Here is a 24,237-nt window from a genome sequence, read left to right as displayed (position 1 = left end):
GAGAGACCGTAGACACAAGCCAGGCCTCATCAAGTTCAGGCCAATTCCCACATAAGCAGAAAAACTGATAGCTAGTGAAATGTATGTTGCCAGTGCCTATACTCCCTTTAAAAAAAAAAAAAAGCACAGTAACCTGATTGGACCAAAGGGTGTGTCACGAGTTGTGGACAATGAATGAGTGCCTTATTCAGGATTGGATTAGGGGCTAACTTCCTTAACCCTGTAGATTCATATAAACCACTAGACAACAAATTCCTTCCCCTGCAGGAGTTCTGCTTTCTTTCTTTCTATTCCTCTAATAAATCCTGTTACTTTCTCTCATCCTGGTGTCTGTGGATTTCATTCTTCAAATTTGATAGACAAAGAATCCACCCAATCCCAGACTCCATGCTTCAGTACTAGAGATCATTTTCTTCTTTGTTCTTGGAAAAAAATTCCTAATAATTTCCCCACTAGGGGATTTATAGTTCTGTTTTGTAAGCAGTACTACAGTGATGTAGTGTTGAGGGTTTGATCTGGACTATCATCTACATAATCAGATCCTAAATTGAGCAAAGGCATTCTCTGATCTGCTTTTATCTTAGGTCCAGGTCAGGAAAGAAGTTATTTATGGACCTGCAGATAAAATCTAATAATCGATTTAATAGTACCATTTTGTAATCAAGTATGTGAAAGTGACCTTCAAATCTCGACTTTAATCCATGTGAGTGTAGAATTTTTGATCTGGACTTTAAATCATGGCCACTTTTGTTTTGTCCCACATACCTCTTTTCTATCTATTCTTATATCTTCTGTTTCTCTGCTCTATATGTTAGTCTCTTTGCCCATCAACAAACACACAGAACCTCAAATAGCCAGCCCCAAAGGGCAGTATCCTTTCAGAGTGTACAGGTTCTAGGACCACTGCCAACTCCTTAGAATCTCTTAGTTACAAATTTATGAAAATATCAAAGTAATTGGCCCAACTTTTGTGGAGCATAATGAAAATGCACATAAGAGTATATCCCCGAGGAGGGTTACGATTCCAAGAAAAGGAAAAAAAAAACAAAAACAAAAATAAAAACAAAAACCGGTACCCCTACAGATCTCTCCTTCATACCAGTGTGATTCACTGGAAAGTATTGTAGCGGCGGGAAAGGGGCTGATCTAATAGTGCAGAGAGGCAGAAAGTCAGGAGGTGAAAAGAAGACAAAAGGGCTCGAGGCGAGCAGGTGGGAAGGACTCGGGTGTTCCAGCCTGGGGACGTATAGGATTTAGACTACCGGACCCTTAGCGTCCAGATTTCTGCTTCGCAGGTCAAGTGAGACGCTGTCTGTAGAGAATTCATCTCTTATGAAGATGAATGCCACTTATGAAGGTACTATTTATTATTTTAGTTTACAAGGTATTTTTCACCTGAGAAGGAGCAGCAAAGGGTAATAGCGGGTCTAAAGTCCCCACACCTCAACTCCCGGACCACCCCGCCCAAACACCCCGCTAGGACGGACTACGCAGGCGCGCAGGGAGAACCCGGAAGTGCGGGCGGAAGTGGAGTCGGGGACACTTTAAGGAAGGGACCCGCGGAGTAAACAGAGACGCTGCTGACAGGCAGTGGACGGTGTAGGCTCTAGGCCGCCATGAACCGGCTGCAGGATGACTACGACCCCTATGCGGTTGAAGAGCCTAGCGACGAGGAGCCAGCTTTGAGCAGGTGGGCCCCTGCCCCATCCTAGTCCCCTGAGGTTTCCGTCTGAGGCTCAGCCTTTGAGCGCCTCCATTTGCTGCGCCTGCAGTGCCTGTGCCTACTGTCGGCCCCGCGGCTCCGGGTCTCTAGCCCCCCACTGACGGTTAGGGGAAGCCCACGGGGGCTCCTGGTGGGGTCGTGCAGCCCTTGGGGAGGCGGGGCAGACATCAGCTCTTGGAAGACCGGAATCACTGGGGGCCAGGCGTAAATCTACATAGACCGTGAGATTGAATCCTGCCTCTACATCTTGCTAGCAGTGTACCCAAGGCAAGTCACTTATCCTCGGTTTCGCATCTATAAAAAAGGAAATATAATAAGTAGGGAGATATATCAATTGTATTATGATGTCACAGGACTTAATGTGAAGTGCCTTTTTTTTTTTTTAATCGCCCAGAGCCTCGATCACATATGCCTGGTTAAGCACTCTACCACTGAGCGACACCCCCAATTTCTGAAGTGTCTATCTTGAAGACTAAATTGTCAAACCAAAACAAGGGATTATTGAACAGGCAATTTTACTGCTGCATGTTTGCCGTGGGCTACAGAGGTAAATCACAAGAGCCTTGGTTTTCACAGGCTTACACTGGAATAGGATTAGTAAGATAAAGTGTATTTTGGAAGAACATTTTAGAAAATGATGGTTTGATATAGACACAAATGAAGTTCCGTCGGAATTTCCAGAAGAGAGGATTTATCCTACATGAGGGAAACTTGCAGTCATATTGTCAAGAGATTTCCAGGCAAATTTAGCTATTTCTTTAGCTGTCAGTGGGTCGTATTCATAAACTTAAAAAGTAAATTCTGTCTGATGAAGCTTTCTGTGAAGTTGTTCTTTATTCGTTCACAGTGTTTCCTCATAGTTCTGGGGAAGGTTTGTAGGCATGGAAGATCAGACTGCTGTGAAGATTTCTGTAGTGAAGAGTGAGGATGGATACCAGGATTCCCTGTGAAAAGAATTCCCTGTGAAAAGAGTTTAATAGGTACTGTGAAAGGCGGTACATGCAGGCCCACTTAGTAATTCAGTTTGATTTGAATATAGCAGTGTTTCCTGGACTTGAGTTATTCTGTTATCTCCATGTACACCTGTGTTGTTATTGATTTAATATTTTTTCTTAAGGTCAATTTACATTTTTGTAGTTAAATCTCTTTGTGTCCTCCTCATCCCCACCTGTTGGGGATTAAACCTAGGGATTCTCTACCACTGAGCTACACACTCCCAGTCCTTTTTGAGTTTTATTTTTAGACAGGGTCTCACTAAATTTCTGAGGTTGACCTGGGACTTTCAATCCTCCTGCCTTAGTCTCCCAAGCAGTTGGGATTACAGGTGTGCACCACTGGGTCCAGATGAAGTTAAATTTCTTTATAGAAGCTTTATAATCCTAAGCTACTCAAAGGGTAATTTTAAAAATACTGTGAAAAGTATGTTATTAGATGGCATTGCCTGCTGAAGTCCCTGACCTCAATGTTATTTTAAAAAGAGAGATTTGTATTGGACATGGTGCCACACTCCTGTAATCCCAGCTGCTTTGGAGGCTGAGGCAGGAGGATTGAAAGTTGAAAGCCATACTCAGCAATTTAGTGAGATCCTGTCTCAAAATAAAAAGGGATGGGGATGTAAAGGGATGGGGATGTACCTCAGTGGTAGAATACCCCTGGGTTTAATCCCCAATACCACCATCAAAAAAAAAAAAAAAGGGGGAGAGAAATTGGGAGATTGATGTTAGAGAGGTGTTTGAGAAAAAGTATCTGTTAGGATTTGATTTTATACTAATTAAACAGATACATTAGGGCCTGTTACTGTTTGATGGAAGCTGGCAGAAGACATGAGAAAAGACTACACATAGCACCGGAAGCATCATGTCATGTTGGTTGCTCTTACTTCTCCACCCTACAGGGGTTATAGTAAGGGATAGTGCTAGGTGAATCTGCACATTTGGTGGGTTTGCATGGTGGTTAAAAAATACTTAGAGAATTCACCTCATTCTTTTTTTTTTTTTTTTTTGTACCAGGGATTGAACTCGGGGGCACTTGACCCCTGAACCACATCCCCAGCCCTATTTTGTATTTTATTTAGATAAATACACTGAATTGCTTAGTACCTCGCTATTGCTGAGCCTGGCTTTGAACTTGTAATCCTCCTGCCTGAGCCTCTGGAGCCACTGGGTATACAGGCAGGAGCCACTGTGCCCAGCAGAATCCACCTTTTTCAAAGCTGACAATAAATAAGCTTACTCTCTGTGCTGGAAGGAAACATCTCATTCCTAAGGGTTACTTGCTGCAAACACAATGCTGAGAAAGGCCTGAGTGAAGAGTGGGCAGAATCTTGCGTTCTTGGCAAACCCAACAGGAATGTGCAGGGCTTGTTTCTACTCTTCTAGCAGTGCTAAAGACTGAGACTTGTCTTGAAATAACCACAAGGGCTGAGAAAATTTGCAGTAAGAGGAATGCTCTTGCTTTGTGATTGAATTTTTTTTTAAATGTTATTAGACCTATATTTTATTAACTTATTTATATGTGGTGCTGAGAATCGAACCCAGTGCCTCACACATGCTAGGCAAGCACTCTACCAGTGAACCACAACCCCAGCCCTCAATTTTTAAAAACCTTTTTATTTTGAAGTTATTATAGATTCACAGGCAGTTGTAAGAAATACTACAGAGAGATCTTCTATACATTTCACAGTTTTCTCCAGTGTTAAAGTATTAGAAAACTGCAGTGCTAGGATGTGGACAGTAATAGTCAAAATACAGAACATTTCATCACCACAAGGATCCCTCATGCTGCTCTTTAACAGTTCACTTTCTTCTCACCTCCATGCCCTACCTAATTCCTGGCAACCACTAATCTGTTCTCCATTTTTATAATCTTGTCATTTTAGGAATGCTGTATGAATGGAACCATATACAGATTCATCCAGGTTGTTGCATATATCACTTGTTCATTCCTTTTTTTTTTTTTTTGACTGCTTAGTAGTATTAATGAGTAATTTACTTGTTGAATGACATTTGAGTTGTTTCCAGTTTTGGCTGTTGAGAATAAAGCTGCTGTAAATATTCATGTATAGGTTTTTGGGTGACCTTACATTTTCATTTTTTTGGGATAAATGCCTAGGAGTACAGTTGCCGGGTTATGTAACAGTTGTATGGTTCGTTTTATATGAAACTGCCAAGCTGTACTATTTCACATTACCACTAACAGTGGATTCAGTGTTAACTTATTGGGCTAATTATCCTGCAACTACTTAAAATAATTGACATACCACACTTTAGAAACACTGGATTTTAGGATCAGAGTTTCTCAAACTTGACAGCACTGGATGGCATATTGGGTCAGATAATTCTTTTTGTTTGGGGGGATATCTTGTGCATTGCAGGATGTTTAATAGCATCTCTGGCCTGTACCCACTTATATGTCATTAGCCCCCCACCTGCCCCTGTACCCAGTGGTGACAATCAAAAATTTCTCTACTCATGTTAAATATGCCCTGGGAGGCAAAATTACCCCCAGTTAGGACCAGGGTAGCTAGATAGAGGATAGTAGTGGGAGATAAAGTTGATAAGATTATTGGAGCCAGGTTTTGAAGTGTATTTTTAATGGAATGCTCAGAGGATTGACCATGGAAGGCTCCTGAGTTGGATAGTAATGAGATGAGAGTTCTCTAGGAATAACATTCTGGCAGTAGGATTAAGGGTGGAATGAAAAAGATGTGTTTGAAGGCCTGGAGATCCTTACTGTATACTAGTACAAGAAAGGCTAAGAGAACCTGAGCGGAAATAGTGGTAGTGAATTAAGGGAACATGCCAGTTAGAATGATAATTTACCTGTCAAATGGGACTTTTTTTTTTTTTTTTGCAGTGCTAGGGATTGAAACCAGGGCCTTGTGCTTTCAAGGCAAGCACTGTGCCAACTGAGTTATCTCCCCAGCCTTCAAATGGGGCATTTTTTTGGGAGTAGATTCTGGCTAAACCCTCGATCATTATTTAAATTGGTGTGAATTGCATTATTCTGATTTATTTATTTATTTATTATTGTAAACAAATGGGATACATGTTGTTTCTGTTTGTACATGGAGTAAAGGCATACCATTTGGGTAATCATACTTTTACATAGGGTAATGATGTTTGATTCATTGTTATTTTTTCCTTCCCCCCACTCTTCCCACACCTCTTTTCCCTCTACACAGTCCCTCCTTCCTCCATTCTTGCCCCCCCATTATGTGTCATCATTCGAGCTGTAATGTTAGGTCATTTAGTTGTTGACTTTCATTCTTTTCTGGAATGCGCTCCATGCAATGAATTTTCCTCTTAGTACCGCTTTCATAGTGTCCCAGAGATTTTGATATGTTGTATTGTCGTTCTCATTGACCTCTACTGATTTATTTTTGACTGGAGCCTCAAACTTTTTTTTTTTTGTTCCAGTTCCAGTACTGGGGATTGAATCCAGGGTTGCTCTACCACTGAGTTACACCCTGAACCCTTTTTATTTTGAATCAGAATCTCACAAATTGCTGAGGTTGGCTTTGAACTTTCTCTATCCTCCTGCCTCAGCCTCATGAGGAGCTGGCTTATAGGTGTGTGCCACCATGCCTGGCAAAAGCAATATTGTATAACAGAAAACAAAGAAGTAAAATCATGAATGTTCTCTATCTGTTCACTAGTCTAAATAATTGAATATTATTTGTGTACTACTTATTACATTGAAAATTTCACAGACGTTTAATTCACTTTAACATTTCTTATCTTTTAAAAAATTTTTTAGTTGTAGATGGACACAATACTTTTACTTTATTTATTTATTTTTATGTGGTGCTGAGGATTGAACCCAGTGCCTCTCACACATGCTAGCCACTGAGCTACAACCACAGCCCCTATCATTTCATATCTCTTAATGTCTGGTTTAATTTTGTCATAATTCTTTTGATGGGGAAAGCTAAAGTCTAAACCCTAGACATCAGCTTTCTTTTTTTGGAGTTCTCTATACTTCTGTACCTTCTAATTTGTGATATTTAATTACTATCTTAACAGATGTTTTGTGTGGATATATTAGTTATATATTCATTATGTATATGTCTTATTTAAGTATTCACAAATTAAAAAGCTGCCAGTTCTGTGAAGTAAACTTTTTATTTCTGATGGAATTATGAATTGGTGCAGTGATTTTTGAAAGTAATGTGATAATACAAGAAGTCAGGATGATGTTTTTATCTAATTCTAGACATTTATCCTAAGGAAGTTACTTATACAGAAATGTTCATTGTAACGTTTAAGAACAAAGAGTTTAGAAATGAATGTATGACATCTATAAGAGGAAGTACTTTAAAAATTGTATTTGGAGTTGGGCAGCATGTTGGCACACACCTGTAGTCCTAGCTACTTGAGAGGCTGAGGCAGAAGGATCACTTGAGCCCATAAGTTTGAGGTCATCCTGGGCAATATAGACTCCATCTTTAAATAAATAAATAAATGGAAATAAGCAGAATTGATGATTTACCAAAGGAGAATTGCTTTTTATAATATCAAGTGCAACCTTGTAAAGTTAAAATTGTTTAACAGTGAGATAATGAAAATTTTGAGTGATTTTAACTTTTTTAATATTTGTATTTCTTCTGATTTATATGTATATTAGCTCTGAAGATGAAGTGGATGTGCTTTTACATGGAACTCCTGACCAAAAACGAAAACTCATCAGAGAATGCCTTACTGGAGAAAGCGAGTCATCTAGTGAAGATGAATTTGAAAAAGAAATGGAAGCTGAATTGAATTCCACCATAAAAACAATGGAGGACAAATTATCTTCTCTAGGAACAGGTACACTTTTGATTCAGTTTTCATACATATTTTTTATAAGCTGTATAATGACAGGAAACTTACTCAGGCTCTTTTGTGCCTCCAGCACTTTCTGCAGGTGCACAATAAATACTTATTGGATGAAGGAATTATTTTTGGTAACTGAGCCAGAGTTTTCTTCAGTGACTATGGGGAAATGTCATATGTTGTTGAAAGGACACTATTTAGTAATATTTATTTATATAATTTTCTTTTGTAGTTTTTACCCAAGGATAAAAAAAGACACATGAGCTTTTATAGGTATTTTGGAGGTTAGATGGCACTGATGGCATTTTTAATGATGTGTCATCATAAATTCTTACCTTACTTTAGTAAGTAATGAAACATTTTATTTTGAAACTTGGTCTTTTTATAAAATGTGTCTGACTCCAAATCTAATTTGTGAAAGAGAGTAGGACTCTTCAGCACTGGTTTTCATATTGATATATTATCTTTTAACTGTTAAGAACTGAAGCATATAATAATAATAATAACAACAACAGCAACAACAGCTAAAGCAAATGTTAGAGGAAGAATGAGGGAAATAGGCATGTGATGACCTAAGTAAAGATAATGATGTGGCACTGTGTACCATTGGAGAGAGGAAGAGTATGTCTTCCTCTTTCCCTTTGTCTTGCTTTAGAGCTTTTCTTTCCACTAAGGTCCCTTAAAACAAGATTTTCATTCCCTGTTCTCCACAGTGTACAGCATGGCTGAAAGATAGAGGTATGTATGCTGGCAACCTGAAAATGTGGCTTTTTAAAAATTTGATTGGATTTTTGGGAAGGAAAAAAGATATAGAACACTAAATTAAGGAGGAGTAATTCTCTGTAATTGCACAGGGCATAGAATAGAGTATGTCCCTATGTGAAAATATGTAACCATCCAAATGAGATTGTGAATAAGGTGATATTACTTTGTGGTAATGGAAGAAGATATGGAGTTTTTTTTTTTTTTTTTTCCTTAAGAATTATGTATGATTCAGTCTATAAACTTCACTTCTGGTTTTAATAGGGTCTTCTTCAAGAAATGATAAAGTTGGAATAGCTCCAGCAAAGTATTACGATGATATATATTTTGATTCAGATTCTGAGGATGAAGACAAAGCAGGTAAATAACATATCTATCTGACTTAGTAGTACTATTTTATGAAAAAGGTTTACCTAATAGTTGATATTAGGATTTTTCTTATTTTTTAAGAAATTTCAGGCAGTTGATTGAAAATAAAAACAGGATTGATTAGTAAGAAAAACTGGGAACAAAGACTTATAGTACATGGCATTACCAGTGGCACTGCATGGGTGTGCTGGGGAGAAGGAGAGTGTGTCCTGACTCAGTACCTTCCCTGCTCAGGGATCTTGCCCCAGACTGCTTCTGGGTTCCTCAGAGCAGCAACATTTGTTTTCTTTTATTCCTTTTTCTTTTGGTACTGGGGAGTGAACCCAGGGGCCCTTAGCCACTGAGCCACATCCTAGTCCTTTTTTGTATTTTATTTAGAGACAGGGTCTCACTGAGTTGCTTAGGGCCTTACTAAGTTGCTGGGGCTGGCTTTGAACTTGCAATCCCTCCTGCCTCGGCCTCCCGAGCCACTGGGATTATAGGTGTGCACCACTGCACTCGGCTCAACATTTGTTTTCACTCCTGCAAAGAGTTTCTGTATTTTTACATTCCTGAGGAATTTTTTTCTAACTTTTTGGAAAAGAGTGATCTAATTACATGAGGAATTACACTGGAATACACAAAATAACAAATTTATATGTAAAAGGATGTTTTATACTTTTATATTATTACTTAAAATATTGGTGTGCTAGAGAAATTTAAAAAGTCTAATGTGTGTGCTAGGTGTGGTATCACATGCCTATAATTTCAGCCACTTGGGAGACTGAGGCAAAAGGATCACAAGGTCCAGGCTAGCCTGGGCAACTTAGTGAGAACCCGCTCAAAATAAAATAAATTAAAAAAGGGTTGGGAGTGTAGCTTAGTTTGAGAGCACCTCTAGGTTCAGTCCCCAATACTGCACAAGAAAACCAAACAAACAAAAGTCTAATATATGTGGATAACTGTGGGGTTTTTTTGGTTGTTTTTTTTTTTTTTTTTTTCCTTTTTTAAAGTTTCTTGCAGTTCTGGGGTTTGATCCCAGGACTGCTTTACCACTGAACCACATTCTAACTCTTTCTATTTTTTAATCTGAGACAGGTCTCACTTAAGTTTCCCAGACTGGCCTTGAATATGTGATTCTCCTGCTTCAACACCAGTCCAGCTGGGATTATAGGCATATGCTACCATGCCTGGCTGGCTGGCTCTCTTGCTCACTTCTTCCTTTTCTTTCCTTTCCCTCCCTTCCTTTCCCTTCCTTCCTTCCTTCCTTCCTTCCTTCCTTCCTGCACTCTACTATTGAACTACCCCTGCTCTTCAAGCCTATTTTCCAGTTATTTTTTTCCTGGTATTAGGGATTGAATATAGGTTGCTCTACTACTACACTATAGTCCTAGGTCTTTTTCTTTTTCTTTTGAGATAAAGTCTATAAACTTTATAGACTCGCCTTGTCAGGCAAGTTGTCAGGCTTTCCTTGACACCTTGGTGAGGTCCAACAACAATAACAACAAAGAACCAAAAAGGGCTGGATATGTAGCTCAGTGGTAGAGCCCAATCCCCAATCCCCCACCACCCCCACAAAAAAGAAAAAAAATTTGTTTTCTTTTTAAGGATAATATAGTTTGAATAAATGTATAGCTTGGTAAACAGGAGATTCTTCATTTTATGTTAAAGAAATGTGAACTTTACCAATGATACTTAGCTATATCCTTAACTATTTAAAACAGCACATGTAACCAAGAAGAAAAAGAAGAAGCGACACAGGATTCCAACAAATGATGAATTGCTATATGATCCTGAAAAAGATAACAGAGACCAGGCCTGGGTTGATGCACAGAGAAGGGGGTAAGAATTTAAATTTAATATTTAGACTCTTTAGGAAAAAGTGGTTGAAAAATGATTTTTACTACATTCATATTTTATATATGTCTATGTTTATATACACAAACCTCAACAAAGGTTTCAGGAAAAAAACCCTATTTATCTTGAAAATAACCAACAAATTATATCAAACAATTGATTTTTAAAAACCACTATTGAGTTCAAACTGCTGTAATTTGTCTCTCCCTTTAAGAAACAAAACTAACTTTTCTCATACCAAATTTAAAATTACATTGAGATTGAGTTTATGTGGATGGAGAGAAGATGTTGTTTAGTGCCTGATCTGCTCTGTTCACAAATTAGATTTTTAAAAATTGAGGTGAAATTCACATAACTTGAAAAATTGACCATTTTGTTTTTTTATAGATTTATTTTTATTGGTACATTATAAGTATATATAATAGTTGGATTCCTTAATGCCATATTTGTATATGTATTAACATAATTTGATCAATCTCATTCCCTAGTACCTTCCCTTTCCCTCTTCTCTTCCCTGCCTCTGATTTGCTTGCCCTACTCTACTGATCTCCCTTCGATGATTACTATTATTATTATTATTTTTGGAGAGTCATCTGATCATTTTATTACCAACTCCACTATTTCAAAATCCAACTCCCACAGATTTTCCACAGTTTTTATTCCAAGTTCACTGTGATCATAAGAAACTGATTTAACATGACTACATTTACCTTTGAATTACAAAGTCAGCCCAAATTTTAGAGGAAAAAAAAATGGCTTGCAGTTAAATCATACTCCAGATAAAATAGACATAACAAGTATCTATAAGATATTTTGAGTAACAATAGCTGACCACACTTTGTTTTCACCTGTTCATGGAACTCTCTTCAAACTAGATCATATTTATGGCCACAAATAAAGTCCTAACAAATAGAAAAATGTGGAACCAATGCCTTGTATCTTATCAAGTTATTATAGCATGAAATCAATAGCAAGAAAAATTAAAGATACTATACAACATGATTACTATAATTATTTTAATTATTGCATTATTATATTTGGGATTCATTGTGGTATATTCATACATGGATATAGCATTTTTTTTTTCATTACTTGTGACTTAACTTGGGGATGCTCTACTGTTGAGCTACATGTCCAGCCTTTTCCTTCCTTCCTTCCTATCTACCTATCTATCTAGTTATATATCTATTTATATTTCTTCCTGGGGATTGAACCCAGGTGTGCTTTACTACTGAGTTATATCCCCAGCCCTTTTTATTTTTTGAGATAGGGTCTCATAAGTTGCTTAGGCTAACCTCAAACTTACAAGCCTCCTGCCTCAGCCACCCAGTTAGTAGGGATTACAGGCATGCACCACCGTACATGGCAAAGTGGCCATTTTAGAGTGAACAATCCAGTGGCATGTAGTACATTCACATTGATGTGTAGCCACTGACTGTCTAGTTTCAAACCACTTTTATCATCTCAAAAGGAAAATCCTGTATCATTAAGTTTTCCTCTCTTTTCCCATATTCCCTGGCAATCATGGATCTGTGTTCTGTCTCTGTGGATTTACCTATTTTTGATACTTCTATAATTGGATATTCTACAATATGTGACTTTTTAAATCTGGTTTCTTCCACTGAGCATAATGTTTTTGAGGTTCATCTAATTTGTAGCATATATCACTACTTCTTTCCTTTTTATGACTGAATAATATTTCCTTGTATGTATGTACATCAGTTTGTTCATTCATTCATTGAGGGACATTTGTGTGTTTAAACCTTTTGACTATTGGAAATAGTGTTGCTATGTATATTGGTGTACAAGTATCTATTTGAGTCTGTACTTTCATTTCTTTTGCTTACATACACACCCAGGAATGGAACTGTTGCATCATATGGTAATTCTGTATTTAACTTTTGTGTGGTACTAGGGATCAAACCCAAGACCTCACAAGTGCTAGGCAAGTACTCTACCAGTGAGCTGCACCTCAAGCCCTGTATTTAACTATTTGAGGAACCACCAGTCTTTTCTACAATGACTGAAGTATACTATATATATACTGTATATAGCAGTATACAGTGGTTTTAAAATTTGATTTTGATGTAAAGTCTGATTTGTCATAAAACTAAAAGCTAGGCAACTTACCACCGTTATCCAGTGCTTCCTCAACCTGGCTGTGTTTCAGAATCAAGGGGAGACTGAAATACAGACCTTTGAGTCTTATTTGAGGTGGTGTTTTTATGTAGTGCTGGGGATGTAGTGCTAGGGCCTCTCAAATGTGCTCTAACCCCAAGCTACATCATTAACACCTAGGAGGATTTGTTTCAACTCTGGTGGGGTCCACATATTTATATTTTGCAAGTCTGGAGAGATTGCTATTTGGGGGATCTTTTTGTATATCATCTTTAACTTTTGCCCTCTAGCCTTGTCCAGTTTTCCTCTTCCATTTATACATTACTTCTTCCTTTGCCCCCTTGTGTTTATTTAATGAATATTTTTTGATCACTCATAGCATGCAATGAACATTTTAAGTGCTGTAAATAATATATATATTTTTAATAACTTTTCAAACTTTTTTTGTAGTTGTAGATGGGCAGAATGCCTTTATTTATTTTTATGTGGTGCTGAGGATCAAACCCAGTGCCTCACATATGCTGTGAGGTAAGCGCTCTGTTGCTGAGCTACAGCCCCAGCCCTTCAGTGCTGTAAGTAATGTTAAAAGGAACTTACAGTGTAGCTCTTGAGTCTGTTAACAAAATTTGTCAATGATGTAAGATGGAATTTTTTTTTTTTTTTTTTTGGTAGTATAGAGATTGAACCCAGGGGTACTATACCATTGTGCTATATCCCCAGTCCTTTTTAAAATTTATTTTGATGCAGAGTCTCATTAAGTTACCCAGGCTGGCCTTGAACTTTCCATTCTCCTGCCTCAGCCCCTCCATCAGCTTGGATTATAGGTGTGGGCCACCATACCTGGCTTAATGGTTCCTTTAATTGGGGAGTGGTATTAGAAGCCAAGATTTGACTTTCATGTGTTTTTTCTTCTCTATTTCTTTCTGTGTTCTAGTTATCATGGTTTTGGACTACAGAGGCCACGTCAACAACAGCCTGTTCCAAATAGTGATGCAGTCTTGAATTGCCCAGCTTGCATGACCACACTGTGTCTTGATTGCCAAAGGTAATGGATGAAGGGTTAAACACACGGGGAAAAAAAAATTAGTGATCCTTTGTTCAAATCAGAAATAAGACTATTTTTTTTTGTATTGGGGATTGAACTCAGGGGCACTCAACCGCTGAGCCACATCCCCAGCCCTGTTTTGTATTTTATGTAGACACAGGGTCTCACTGAGTTTTTTAGTGCCTTGCTGTTGTTGAGTCTGACTTTGAACTCTTGATCCTCCTCTTGAGCCTCCCGAGCAGCTGGGATTACAGTTGTGTGCCACCATGTCCAGCTCGGAAATAGATTTTTGAGTTACTCAGGAATTCTATACCCATATCCTTGGTGCTACATTATCTTTACAGATAATTTTTTTTTTTTTTTTTTTACAGATAATTTTGACTGTGCATGGTTCTGCAATAAGTAGCTTTTTAAAATTAATTAATTAATTTTTTATGGCACTGGGAAATAAACCCAGGACTTATGCATGCTAGACATGTACTCTACCCCTGAGTGACATCCATAGCCCAGAAGTAGCTTTGTAAATAAAGTGCTTCTCAATACTAATAAGAATTCAGTGAAACTACATGTGCATTATAGAATGGCATAATCTCTTAAAGGAAAAACTATTTCTCTACTCAAAGTACTTCTGATGCCAAATATGAGATTTTTTTCCCCTTCATACAAAGCAGTTTTCCAATTTTCTATACACTGTGTGTCCTACAATTTAATTCTGACACTCACTACCTGCAGTTAGCATTGACCCCACAGGTTAAGTTCAGTTTCACAAGACTGCCTCCCACTTTAGATGCCAGTCACCAAGTAGTAGGTCCTTAGGTTACCTGCATTTCTATTCAAGTTGAATACAAATTAGGGGTTCCTTTTTAAAAAGGATACAAACAAACAGCCAGATGTAGAGGCATATAGAGTGAGGTCCAGAATGGTCTTGACTGCAGGAGCCCTGTGGGGTTTGGGATGTGATTCCCTCCTAGGACATAGATGTTTTCAGTAACCTGGAATATCTTGGAACCCTTTACTTTAGGGTTTTTATGGAGGTTCAGTTGCATAGGTAAGTTCCATTATATAGGCACCATTGGTTAAATCATTGGCCATTAGTGATTAGTTCAATCTCTAGCTCTTTTCCCTTCCCTGGAGTGGGATTGGGTGGGCATGAAACTAAAAGTTCCACCCCTTCTCTAATCATGCTTGATTTTTCTGGTGACCAGTCTCCGCATCTCATTAGCATATAAAATATATTGTTATTACTCTGCAGATCCTAAGAATTTTGGAAACTCTTGTGTTAGGGACAGACCCAAGACCAAAAGTTATGGTAATAACAAATAATAAAAGGTGATCTTTTTTTTTAATATATATATTTTTAGTTGTAGATGGACACATACCTTTATTTTATTTATTTACTTTTATGTAGTGCTGAGGATCAAACCCAGTGCCTCATACGTGTTAGGCAAGTGCTCTACCACCGAGCCATAACTGCAACCCCAAAAGGTGCTTATCACTCAGGAAATTGCAAGTGTTTTAAGAGCTCTGTGTTAGGAACAAAAAGCAGAGAATAAATATATGTTTATTATTGTGTCATATCTCTAAAATACACTTTTCTTATTATAGTAAACTATATATAAAATTTACAGTTTTAACTATTTTTAAGAGTACAATTCAGTGGCATTAATGCTATCAAAGTCTGATGCAGCCATCACCACCATTCATTTCTAGAACTTTTTGATCATCTCAAGAACTCTGCACCCATTAAATAATAACTCCCTATTCTCCAGCCCCATCTGTCTCATCCCCTGGCAACCTCTGCTGTGCTTTGTTTTTCAGATAGTTCATTGTTAATGCATAGAAAATTATTTTTATGTGATATTTTCTGCAGCTTTGCTGAATTTTTATTAGCTCTAACAGGTTGTGTGTGTGTGTGGAGGGGAGGTAAGCTTTTAGGGTTTTCTACATAAAAGTTCATGTTGTCCATGAGCAGAGATAATTGAGATAAAACTCTTCCTCATGAGGCATGATGACTTCTTTTTTCTTTTGTTCTTTTTCTTTTTGGTAGTAGAGCTTGAACCCAGGGTGTTTGCTACTGAACTGTACCTCCAACCCTTTTTATTTTTTATTTTTTTGAGATAGGGTCTTACTAAGTTGCTTAGGGCCCTGCTTAGTTATTGAGGCTGGCCTCAAACTTGGAATCCTCCTGCCTCACCCTCTGGAGTGACTGGGATTACAGGTGTGCATCATTACAGCCTGCTGGTCTAGTTTATTTTTATTAACTAGCTTAAGATTTCTGATTCTCTGAACAGTTAATTTTTGTACTCTACTTACAAACTCAGACATTTTAGCATATAACACCTAGGTTATAAAATGAAGAAAATGCCTTTGTATCTAAACAATTAAGACATAGCAAAGGGTTCCTGTACTTAAAAGAAGTTACTTCATGATCTCATAGTGGAAATTGGTCTTGGTAAAAGTTGTCATTTCATATTAATGCAGGGTTCCAATATAGTGTAGTAGATACAGGAGACTGAGGCAGGATTGCAAGTTTGAATCAAGCCTGGGCAAGTTAGTGAGACCCAGTCTCAAAATAAAATTTAAAAATGCTCAAAATAAAATTTAAAAATGTAGTTAAATGGTAGAGTGCCCCTGGGTTCAATCTCTAGTACCACAAAAACAAAGAAAGCAAAACAAATCCAAAAATCTAAGAGTTTGGCATGGTGGTGCACACCTATAATCCCAGTGACTTATGAGGCTGAGGCAGGAGGATCACAAATTCAAAGCTAGCCTCAGCTACTGAGACCTTAAGCAATTTAGCAAGACCCTGTCTCAAAATAAAATATAAAAAATAAAGGATTTGGGATAGGCTCAGTATAAGTGCCCCTGGATTCCATCCCTGATATCAAAAAATAAAAATCAAAACAAAACAAAAAAATAAAAACAAAAGCAACCCCAAAAACCAGTTTAGTGGAATAAAAGGGAATTTTTTTTTTTTTTTTTTTTTTTGCCTGCCTCTCTCTCTCTCTCTCTCTCTCTCTCTCTCTCTCTCTCTCTCTCTCTCTCTCTCTCTCTCTCTTCCATTGCTAGGGATTGAACCCACTGCCTAACACATGCTAGGCAAGTTCTCTATCACCAAGCTTTTTTATTGGATGAATACTTCTCAAAGTCCTCATGTCACTTAAACTTCAAATAATTTAAAACAAAGGGCTAAGAGTTTCTGATTTTAGCCAAAGTGTAGTGACTTTGAGCCTGAGTGTGAGGGTGTGTACTATCCATTCGTAGATTGATCTACAGAGGTAAGAACTCGGTTCACCTAGGTTTGGTAGTGTGTGCCTGTAGTCTCAGTTTATTGTTTGAGTCCATGACTTTAAGGCCAGCTTGGGCAACATAATGAGATCTTGTTTAAAACAAAACAAACACACAGCAACAACAACAAAATAAAATGAGAACTCAGTTCAGAAAAATGATTTGTTCTGATATACAAGAAATCTAGAGAAAGGGAAAAAGATTGTGAACATTTGATATGAAATTGTTATAGATGAGACAAAAGTTATCCAAGTACCTACTCTTATATGCACAATTAACTAGAACTCTTTATAATTGAACATACTTTTGAAAGATTGAATTATAGTTTTGCCAGGTGTGTTAGTCAGCTTTTGTCATTGTGACCAAAATACTAAATAAGAACACCTTAGAGGAGTAGAAGTTTATTTTGGCTCATGGTGTTAGAGGTTCAGTCCCTGGTATGTCAAGTCCATTGTTCTAAGTGCAGGTAAGACAGAACATCATGGCTGAAGGCATGGCAGAGGGAAACTGCTCAGGACAGAGCAGCAGGGAAAAGGCCACAGGGAAGATGGACCCTTCCAGAGCACACCCCCAGTGACCCACCTCCTCCAGCCACACCTTACTTGCCTGTAGTTACCACCTAGTTAATCCATTCAAACTAGGATGAACTGATTAGTTATAGCTCTCATAATCTAATTTCACCTCCGAGCATTGCTATATATTAATACAGGAGATTTTGGGGAATATCTCATTTCCAAACCATAACACCAGAGAAGCACCAATTTGTATATTCTTTTTTTTTGTACCAGGGATTGAATCCAGGGCCACTTGACCCACATCCCCAGTCCTTTTTTTGTATTTTATTTAGAGACAGGGTCTCACTGAGTTGCTTAGGGCAACTCACTAAATCACTGAGACTGGCTTTGAACTTGCCATCCTCATGCCTCAGTGTCCTGAGGCATTGAGATTACAGGTGTGCACGTGCCACTGCGCCCCACCAATTTGTATGTTCTTAATTCCTCCTGGTGGTTGTGGTGGTGAAGGTGAAGATTAACATTTAGAATTAATGAGTCCATTGCTTTTAGCCAGATATTTCTGTTGCTTGACATTCAAGGGGAAAAAAGAAGAGCAACTTGAGAAGGAAAATATTGTGAATGAAGATGAAAAGTTTAAAGAGCAAATAAAAAATGTTTTCTTCTGAAATAGAAGTTACTTTAAAAGTAGTAGAAACTGGGCTTGGTGGTGAATGCCTGTAATCCCAGGTACTTCGGAGCCTGAGGTCAGAGGATGGTGAGTTCAAGGCCACCCTGGGCAACTTGGCAAGACCCTGTCTCCAAGTAAAATACAAAAGGGCTGGGATATAGAGCTTGCCCAGCATGCATGGGGCCCTGGGTTCAAAATCTAGTACCTACATAAATAAGACAAAGGATTGAAAGTTTCTAATTTTATCCAAAATGTAGTAACCTTGAATCTGGGTGTGAGGGTATCTATCCAATTTACATTTCAGTTTCTAACACATTTTATTTTTAGACTTGATCCAATTAAATATTGCAGTATCTATGGAAATTTTAAAGTTTGTGGCAAAGTCCCCCTGGGTTCAATTCCCTGTACCTAAATAAATAAATAAGATATATTTCTTTTTAAAAAAATAGACTTCTAATTGATACAAAGTAATTATATATACTTATGGAGTAAAGGGTATGATATTTCAATATATGTGTATAATATGTAATGATCAGATAAGGGTAATTGGCATGTCTATTAGACATATAACATCAGTTTTTATACTATTATCCATTAACAAGTTTCTTCCTATTTTAAAAACAACATTTAAATTTTCTTAAATTTGCTGTTTTGTTTCCATGTTTATTTTACTTACTTTTTGGTTTTCTCAACTTTATCTAAAAGAATAACTATTAATTTAGAAAATAAATCCAAATTCTCCATTTCATTTTCCTCTTAGGCATGAATCCTACAAAACTCAATATAGAGCAATGTTTGTCATGAATTGTTCTGTCAACAAAGAGGAGGTTCTAAGATACAAAAACTCAGAGAACAGGAAGAAAAGGCGGGGCTATAAGAAGATGAGGTCTAACCATGAAGATTCTGCAGAGCAGGCAGAAACAGAAGTGGAAGAAATCTATCACCCAGTCATGTGCACAGAATGTTCCACAGAAGTGGCAGTCTATGACAAGGATGAAGTCTTTCATTTTTTTAATGTTTTAGCAAGCCATTCCTAAACAGTTCAGCTGGCATGCATTACCCAATACTGTATTTTAGGCAAATATGTACAGTTATTTTCCTTCTGTCTATTCATATCATTAATTGATGTTGAGTTATTTGTGAAAACAGTATTTTATCATTTTGAAGAATAGTCATCAAACTTTATCTCCTCTCACCTTTTTCCTTTAGTTTTCTTATGAGTACTAATGGAACTGATTATTCATTCCCATTTTGATGGACATTTGGAAACTGGGGTTTTTGTTTATTAAGGTTCTTTAGAATTAAAATGTTCTGGAATTATAAGTAATCTGTTTCTCAGTGTCTTCATCCATTTTCCCTTTCTATAACAAAATACCTGATGTCAGGTGCTTTATGAACAAAAGAAGTTTTTAAGCTTAGAATTTTTGAGACTAAAAGCAGATGTCTGTTCCCATCTTTTTGGCCTCTGTGAGGGCCCCCTTTGGCTGGGTCACATCATAGTCAGTGGCAGGATGGTATCATGACCGAATCATATTTGAGAAGGAAAGCTCACATGGTAATACAGGAAACCAGAGAGGGGTTCAGAGGTTAGGTTTGCTCCAAGACTAACTGAGGTCCCTTGAAAACTGTAATTAATCCCTTCCAAGGGCAGGCCCTACGTCTCTCTTTTCTTTCTTTTTCTTTTTTTATTTTTGAATTTAGGTTTATTAATGAGGCATAATCAACAATGTAGGTGAAGCACTTCACTTAATAAATGTTCCATGTAATAAATGCTCAAGAGAAATTCAGACAAAAAATTGATTCAAATGTTAATTTGAGCATGAATTCCACATGTATTGTACATTTATTCTTTCAATAAGGTCACTGTTAGTAGTAGTATGGATACTATTAACATGAAAACTAAAAGAGCTTATTTATGTTAAGTTCCATTTGGGTTCCTCTACCCAATAAGAAAAATGGTTATGTTATTTCATAATTATAAACAACAGTTATCTTCACAGCTCAGACTCATCAGATTTCCACCTTACCCTACAGATAGGCCTGATTAAATTAAATATTCCTTGGCACCACATGACTATTATTATTTTAAATGTTGGAAATAATTTTAATAAAATTTTTCCTACACAAATACAAAAAGGGGTAAACATACCTCCTTTGTGATCTAACCTTGTTCATGAGGAATAAAGAGACAACTGACTTTCCAGTTCTTGTATGTGCCATCAGACATGTTAGGAAGGCATCGACCATGTGGAAAATCTTGGAGATCATTACCGGATCATTAATCATTACTTGTTGCAAAGGAAATAAGATCATTTCTGAGGACTCCATGGAAAACAAGGATATAATTTGGTAACCACAAAAACAAAACATTAAAAGTAAATGCAGCTTTACCTTATATTTTATTTTTAACTTAGTCCCAAACCTATTGTCTGCCGTAGTGTTAGGCAACTACAGATAATTTCATTGGGGGGCCCTACCTCTTAAAGGTTCTACCCTACCTCACACATTGCCAAACTGAAAACCAAGCCTCCAGTATGCCAGTATCTGCAGAACAATCTACATTCTAACTCTATTATTTTTATTTTTGTACATAACCTTGATATGATTACATTGGAAACGTTTCCCCAGACTCCTGTCTGTATTGTTTTTGCTAAAGAATATGATTATTCCTAAAATTATGGCATTTGCAGGTAAATGGATGGAGTTGGAGAATGTCATGCTAAGTGAGATAAGCCAATCCCAAAAAACCAAAGGCCAAATGTTTTCTCTGACAAGTGGATGATGATACACAACGGGTGTGGGGGTAAGGGAAGAATGGAGGAAGGATGGATTGTGTAGAGGGAAATGAGGGGTGGGGAGAGGGTTGGGGGAAGGAAAGATAATGGAATAAGACAAACATTACCCTATGTACATGTATGATTACACAAATGGTGTGATTCTAGTGTACAACCAGAGAAATGAAAAGTTGTACCCTGTTTGTGTACAATGAATCAAAAAAATAATAATATCATTATTCCTGCCCTCTCCCTCCCATGGAGTGACAGTATTTAGCAACTGTTAAATTCCATGGAGTTGGTATTGTTCTAAATGTAATGACTGCACTTTTTTTTTTTAAACCACAAAAACTTTTTTTTAAATTCATTTTTATTGTAAACAAATGGGATACATCTTGTTTCTCTGTACATGAAGTAGAGGCATACCATTTTTGTAATCATACATTTACCTAGGGTAATAGTTTTTGATTAATTTTGTCATTTCCCCCCCCACCCCTCTTATCCCTCTATACAGTCCCTCCTTCCTCCATTCTTGCCCCCCTCCTACCCCCTATTATGTGTCATCATTCGCTTATCAGTGAGATCATTAGTCCTTTAGTTTGTTGAGATTGGCTTATCTCACTTAGCATGATATTCTCCAATTTCATCCATTTGCCCGCAAATGCCATAATTTTATTATTTTTATGGCTGAGTAATATTCCAATGTGTATATATATATATATATATATATATATATATATATATATACACACACCACCATTTCTTTATCCATTCATCCATTGAAGGGCATCTAGGTTGGTTCCACAATCTGGCTATTGTGAATTGAGCATCTATGAACATTGATGTGGCTGCATCTCTGTAGTATGCTGATTTTAAGTCCTTTGGGTATAGGCCAAGGAGTGGGATAACTGGGTCAAATGGTGGGTCCATTTCAAGTTTTCTAAGGAATCTCCACACTGCTTTCCAGAGTGGCTGCACTAATTTGCAGCCCCACCAGTAATGTATGAGTGTACCTTTTCCCCCACATCCTCTCCAACACCTATTATTGCTAGTATTCTTGATAATCACCATTCTAATTGGGCTGAGATGGAATCTTAGGGTAGTTTTGATTTGCATTTCTCTTATTACTAGAGATGTTGAACATTTTTTCATATATCTGTTGATTGCTTGTAGATTATCTTCTGTGAAGTGTCTGTTCATTTCCTTAGCCCATTTGTTGATTGGATTATTTGTATTCTTGGTGTAGAGTTTTTTGAGTTCTTTATATATTCTGGAGATTAGTGCTCTATCTGAAGTATGAGTGGCAAAGATTTTCTCCCACTCTGTAGGCTCTCTCTTCACATTGCTGATAGTTTCCTTTGCTGAGAGAAAGCTTTTTAGTTTGAATCTATCCCAATTATTGATTGTTGCTTTTATTTCTTGTGCTATGGGAGACCTGTTAAGGAAGTCTGATCCTAAGCCAACATGTTGGAGATTTGAACCTACTATTTCTTCTGTAAGATGCAGGGTTTTTGGTCTGATTTCAAGGTCCTTGATCCATTTTGAGTTGATTTTTGTGCAGGGTGAGAGATAGGGGTTTAGTTTCATTCTGTTGCATATGGATTTCCAGTTTTCCCAGCACCATTTGTTGAAGAGGCTCTCTTTTCTCCATTGCATATCTTTGGCACCTTTGTCTAGTATGAGATAATTGTATTTATTTGGGTTTGTGTCCGTGTCCTCTATTCTGTACCATTGATCCACCTGTCTATTTTGGTGCCAATACCATGCCATTTTTGTTACTATTTCTTTGTAATATAGTTGAAGGTCTGGTATTGCGATACCCCCTGCTTCACTCTTCCTGCTAAGGATTGCTTTAGCTATTCTGGGTTTCTTATTCTTCCAGATGAATTTCATGATTGCTTGCTCTATTTCTGTAAGGTACATCCTTCCACTGTGTATATATTCACTGCGTATATTCCACTGTGTATATATACCACAATTTCTTTTTTTTTAATAAATTTTTTTTAGTTGTAGATGGACACAATTCCTTTATCTTATTTATTTATTTTTGTGTGGTGCTGAGGATAGAACCCAGTGCCTCACATGCGAGGCAAATGCTCTATCACCGAGCCACAACCCCAGCCCCTCACAATTTCTTTATCCATTCATCTATTGAGGGGTATCTAGGTTGGTTCCACAATATAGCTATTGGGAATTGAGCTGCTATGAACGTTGATATTGCTGCATCACTGTAGTATGCTGATTTTAAGTTCTTTGGGTATAAACCAAAGAGAGGGATAGCTGGGTCAAATGGTGGGTCCATTCCAAGTTTTCTGAGGAATCTCCATACTGCTTACCATAGTGGCTGCACCAATTTGCAACTCCACCAGCAATGTATGAGTGTGCCTTTCCCCCACATCCTTGCCGACACCTATTGTTACTTGTGTTCTTGATAATCGCCATTCTAATTGGAGTGAGATGAAATCTTAGGGTAGTTTTGATTTGCATGTCTCTAATTACTAGAGATCTTGAACATCTTTTCACATATCTGTTGATTGCTTGTAAATCTTCTTCTGTGAAGTGTCTGCTCAGTTCTTTAGCTCATTTATTGATTGGGTTATTTGTACTTTTGGTGTAAAGTTTTTTGAGTTCTTTTTAAATTCTGGAGATTAGTGCTCTATCTGAGGTGCATGTGGTAAAGATTTTCTCCCATTCTGTAGGCTCTCTCTTCACACTGTTGATTGTTTCCTTTGCTGAGAGAAAACTTTTTAGTTTGAATCCATCCCATGTATTGATTCTTGCCTTTATTTCTTGCACTTTGGGAGTCTTGTTAAGGAAATCTGGTTCTAAGCTGACATGATGAGGATTTGGGCCTACTGTTTCTTCTATTAAGTGCAGGGTCTCTGATCTAATTTCTAGGTCCTTGATCCATTTTGAGTTGAGTTTTGTGCAGGATGAGAGATAGGGGTTTAATTTCATTTTGCTACATATGGATTTCCAGTTTTCCCAGTACCATTTCTTTTCTCCAAAGTACATTTTTGGCACCTTTGTCTAGTATGAGATAACTGTATGTGGGTTTGTCTCTGTGCTTTCTATTTTGTACCATGTCTACCTCACTTTTAATGTATAACTTTGAATATATTTTCTGTCCTTTTGTGTTCTTAGGATGCTATCTACAAACATTTATATCTTATTCAACAACTGTAATGTTTTTCAGCATAGCCTTCTCATATTTTTTTCTCTTTGTGTTAACAACAAAGAGAACTGCAAACCTTTACCTCATCCCCTTTTAAAAAGCATAAATTATGTACTATTTATACGAGGTTTAAATAAACACATGAATCTGGA

The 24,237-nt window shown here is 37.4% G+C and overlaps 1 protein-coding gene across 2 annotated transcripts; it reads left to right on the top strand.

Moving 5' to 3' along the window:
- The first annotated feature begins 1,531 nt into the window (after positions 1-1,531).
- Eapp (E2F associated phosphoprotein) lies at positions 1,532-19,463 on the top strand. Of its 2 annotated transcripts, XM_047539936.1 has the most exons (6): positions 1,532-1,690; positions 7,349-7,530; positions 8,563-8,658; positions 10,371-10,488; positions 13,556-13,666; positions 18,897-19,463. In XM_047539936.1, the coding sequence occupies exons 1-6, from the start codon at positions 1,617-1,619 to the stop codon at positions 19,171-19,173; spliced, it is 858 nt and encodes a 285-aa protein (XP_047395892.1). In that variant the 5' UTR covers positions 1,532-1,616; the 3' UTR covers positions 19,174-19,463. The 2 variants fall into 2 exon arrangements, with proteins under 2 accessions (XP_047395892.1, XP_047395893.1); XM_047539937.1 differs by lacking the exons at positions 10,371-10,488; positions 18,897-19,463 and having other exon boundaries at positions 13,556-13,623.
- The last annotated feature ends 4,774 nt before the right edge of the window (positions 19,464-24,237 follow it).

This window comes from Sciurus carolinensis, chromosome 2, assembly GCF_902686445.1.
Source record: "Sciurus carolinensis chromosome 2, mSciCar1.2, whole genome shotgun sequence".
Taxonomy (NCBI): Eukaryota; Metazoa; Chordata; class Mammalia; order Rodentia; family Sciuridae; genus Sciurus; species Sciurus carolinensis.
The sequence above is the reverse complement of the archived record's forward strand: the minus strand, read 5'-3'. Positions and strand labels throughout refer to the sequence as shown.

What these genes read in the sequence shown, in the direction of transcription:
- Eapp (XM_047539936.1), top strand. Translation starts at nt 1,617, where the DNA reads ATGAACCGGCTGCAGGATGACTACGACCCCTATGCGGTTGAAGAGCCT. An exon ending in ATTATCTTCTCTAGGAACAG is followed by an intron (nt 7,531 to 8,562) that starts GTACACTTTTGA and finishes TGGTTTTAATAG; the next exon opens with GGTCTTCTTCAAGAAATGAT. An exon ending in GTTGATGCACAGAGAAGGGG is followed by an intron (nt 10,489 to 13,555) that starts GTAAGAATTTAA and finishes TCTGTGTTCTAG; the next exon opens with TTATCATGGTTTTGGACTAC.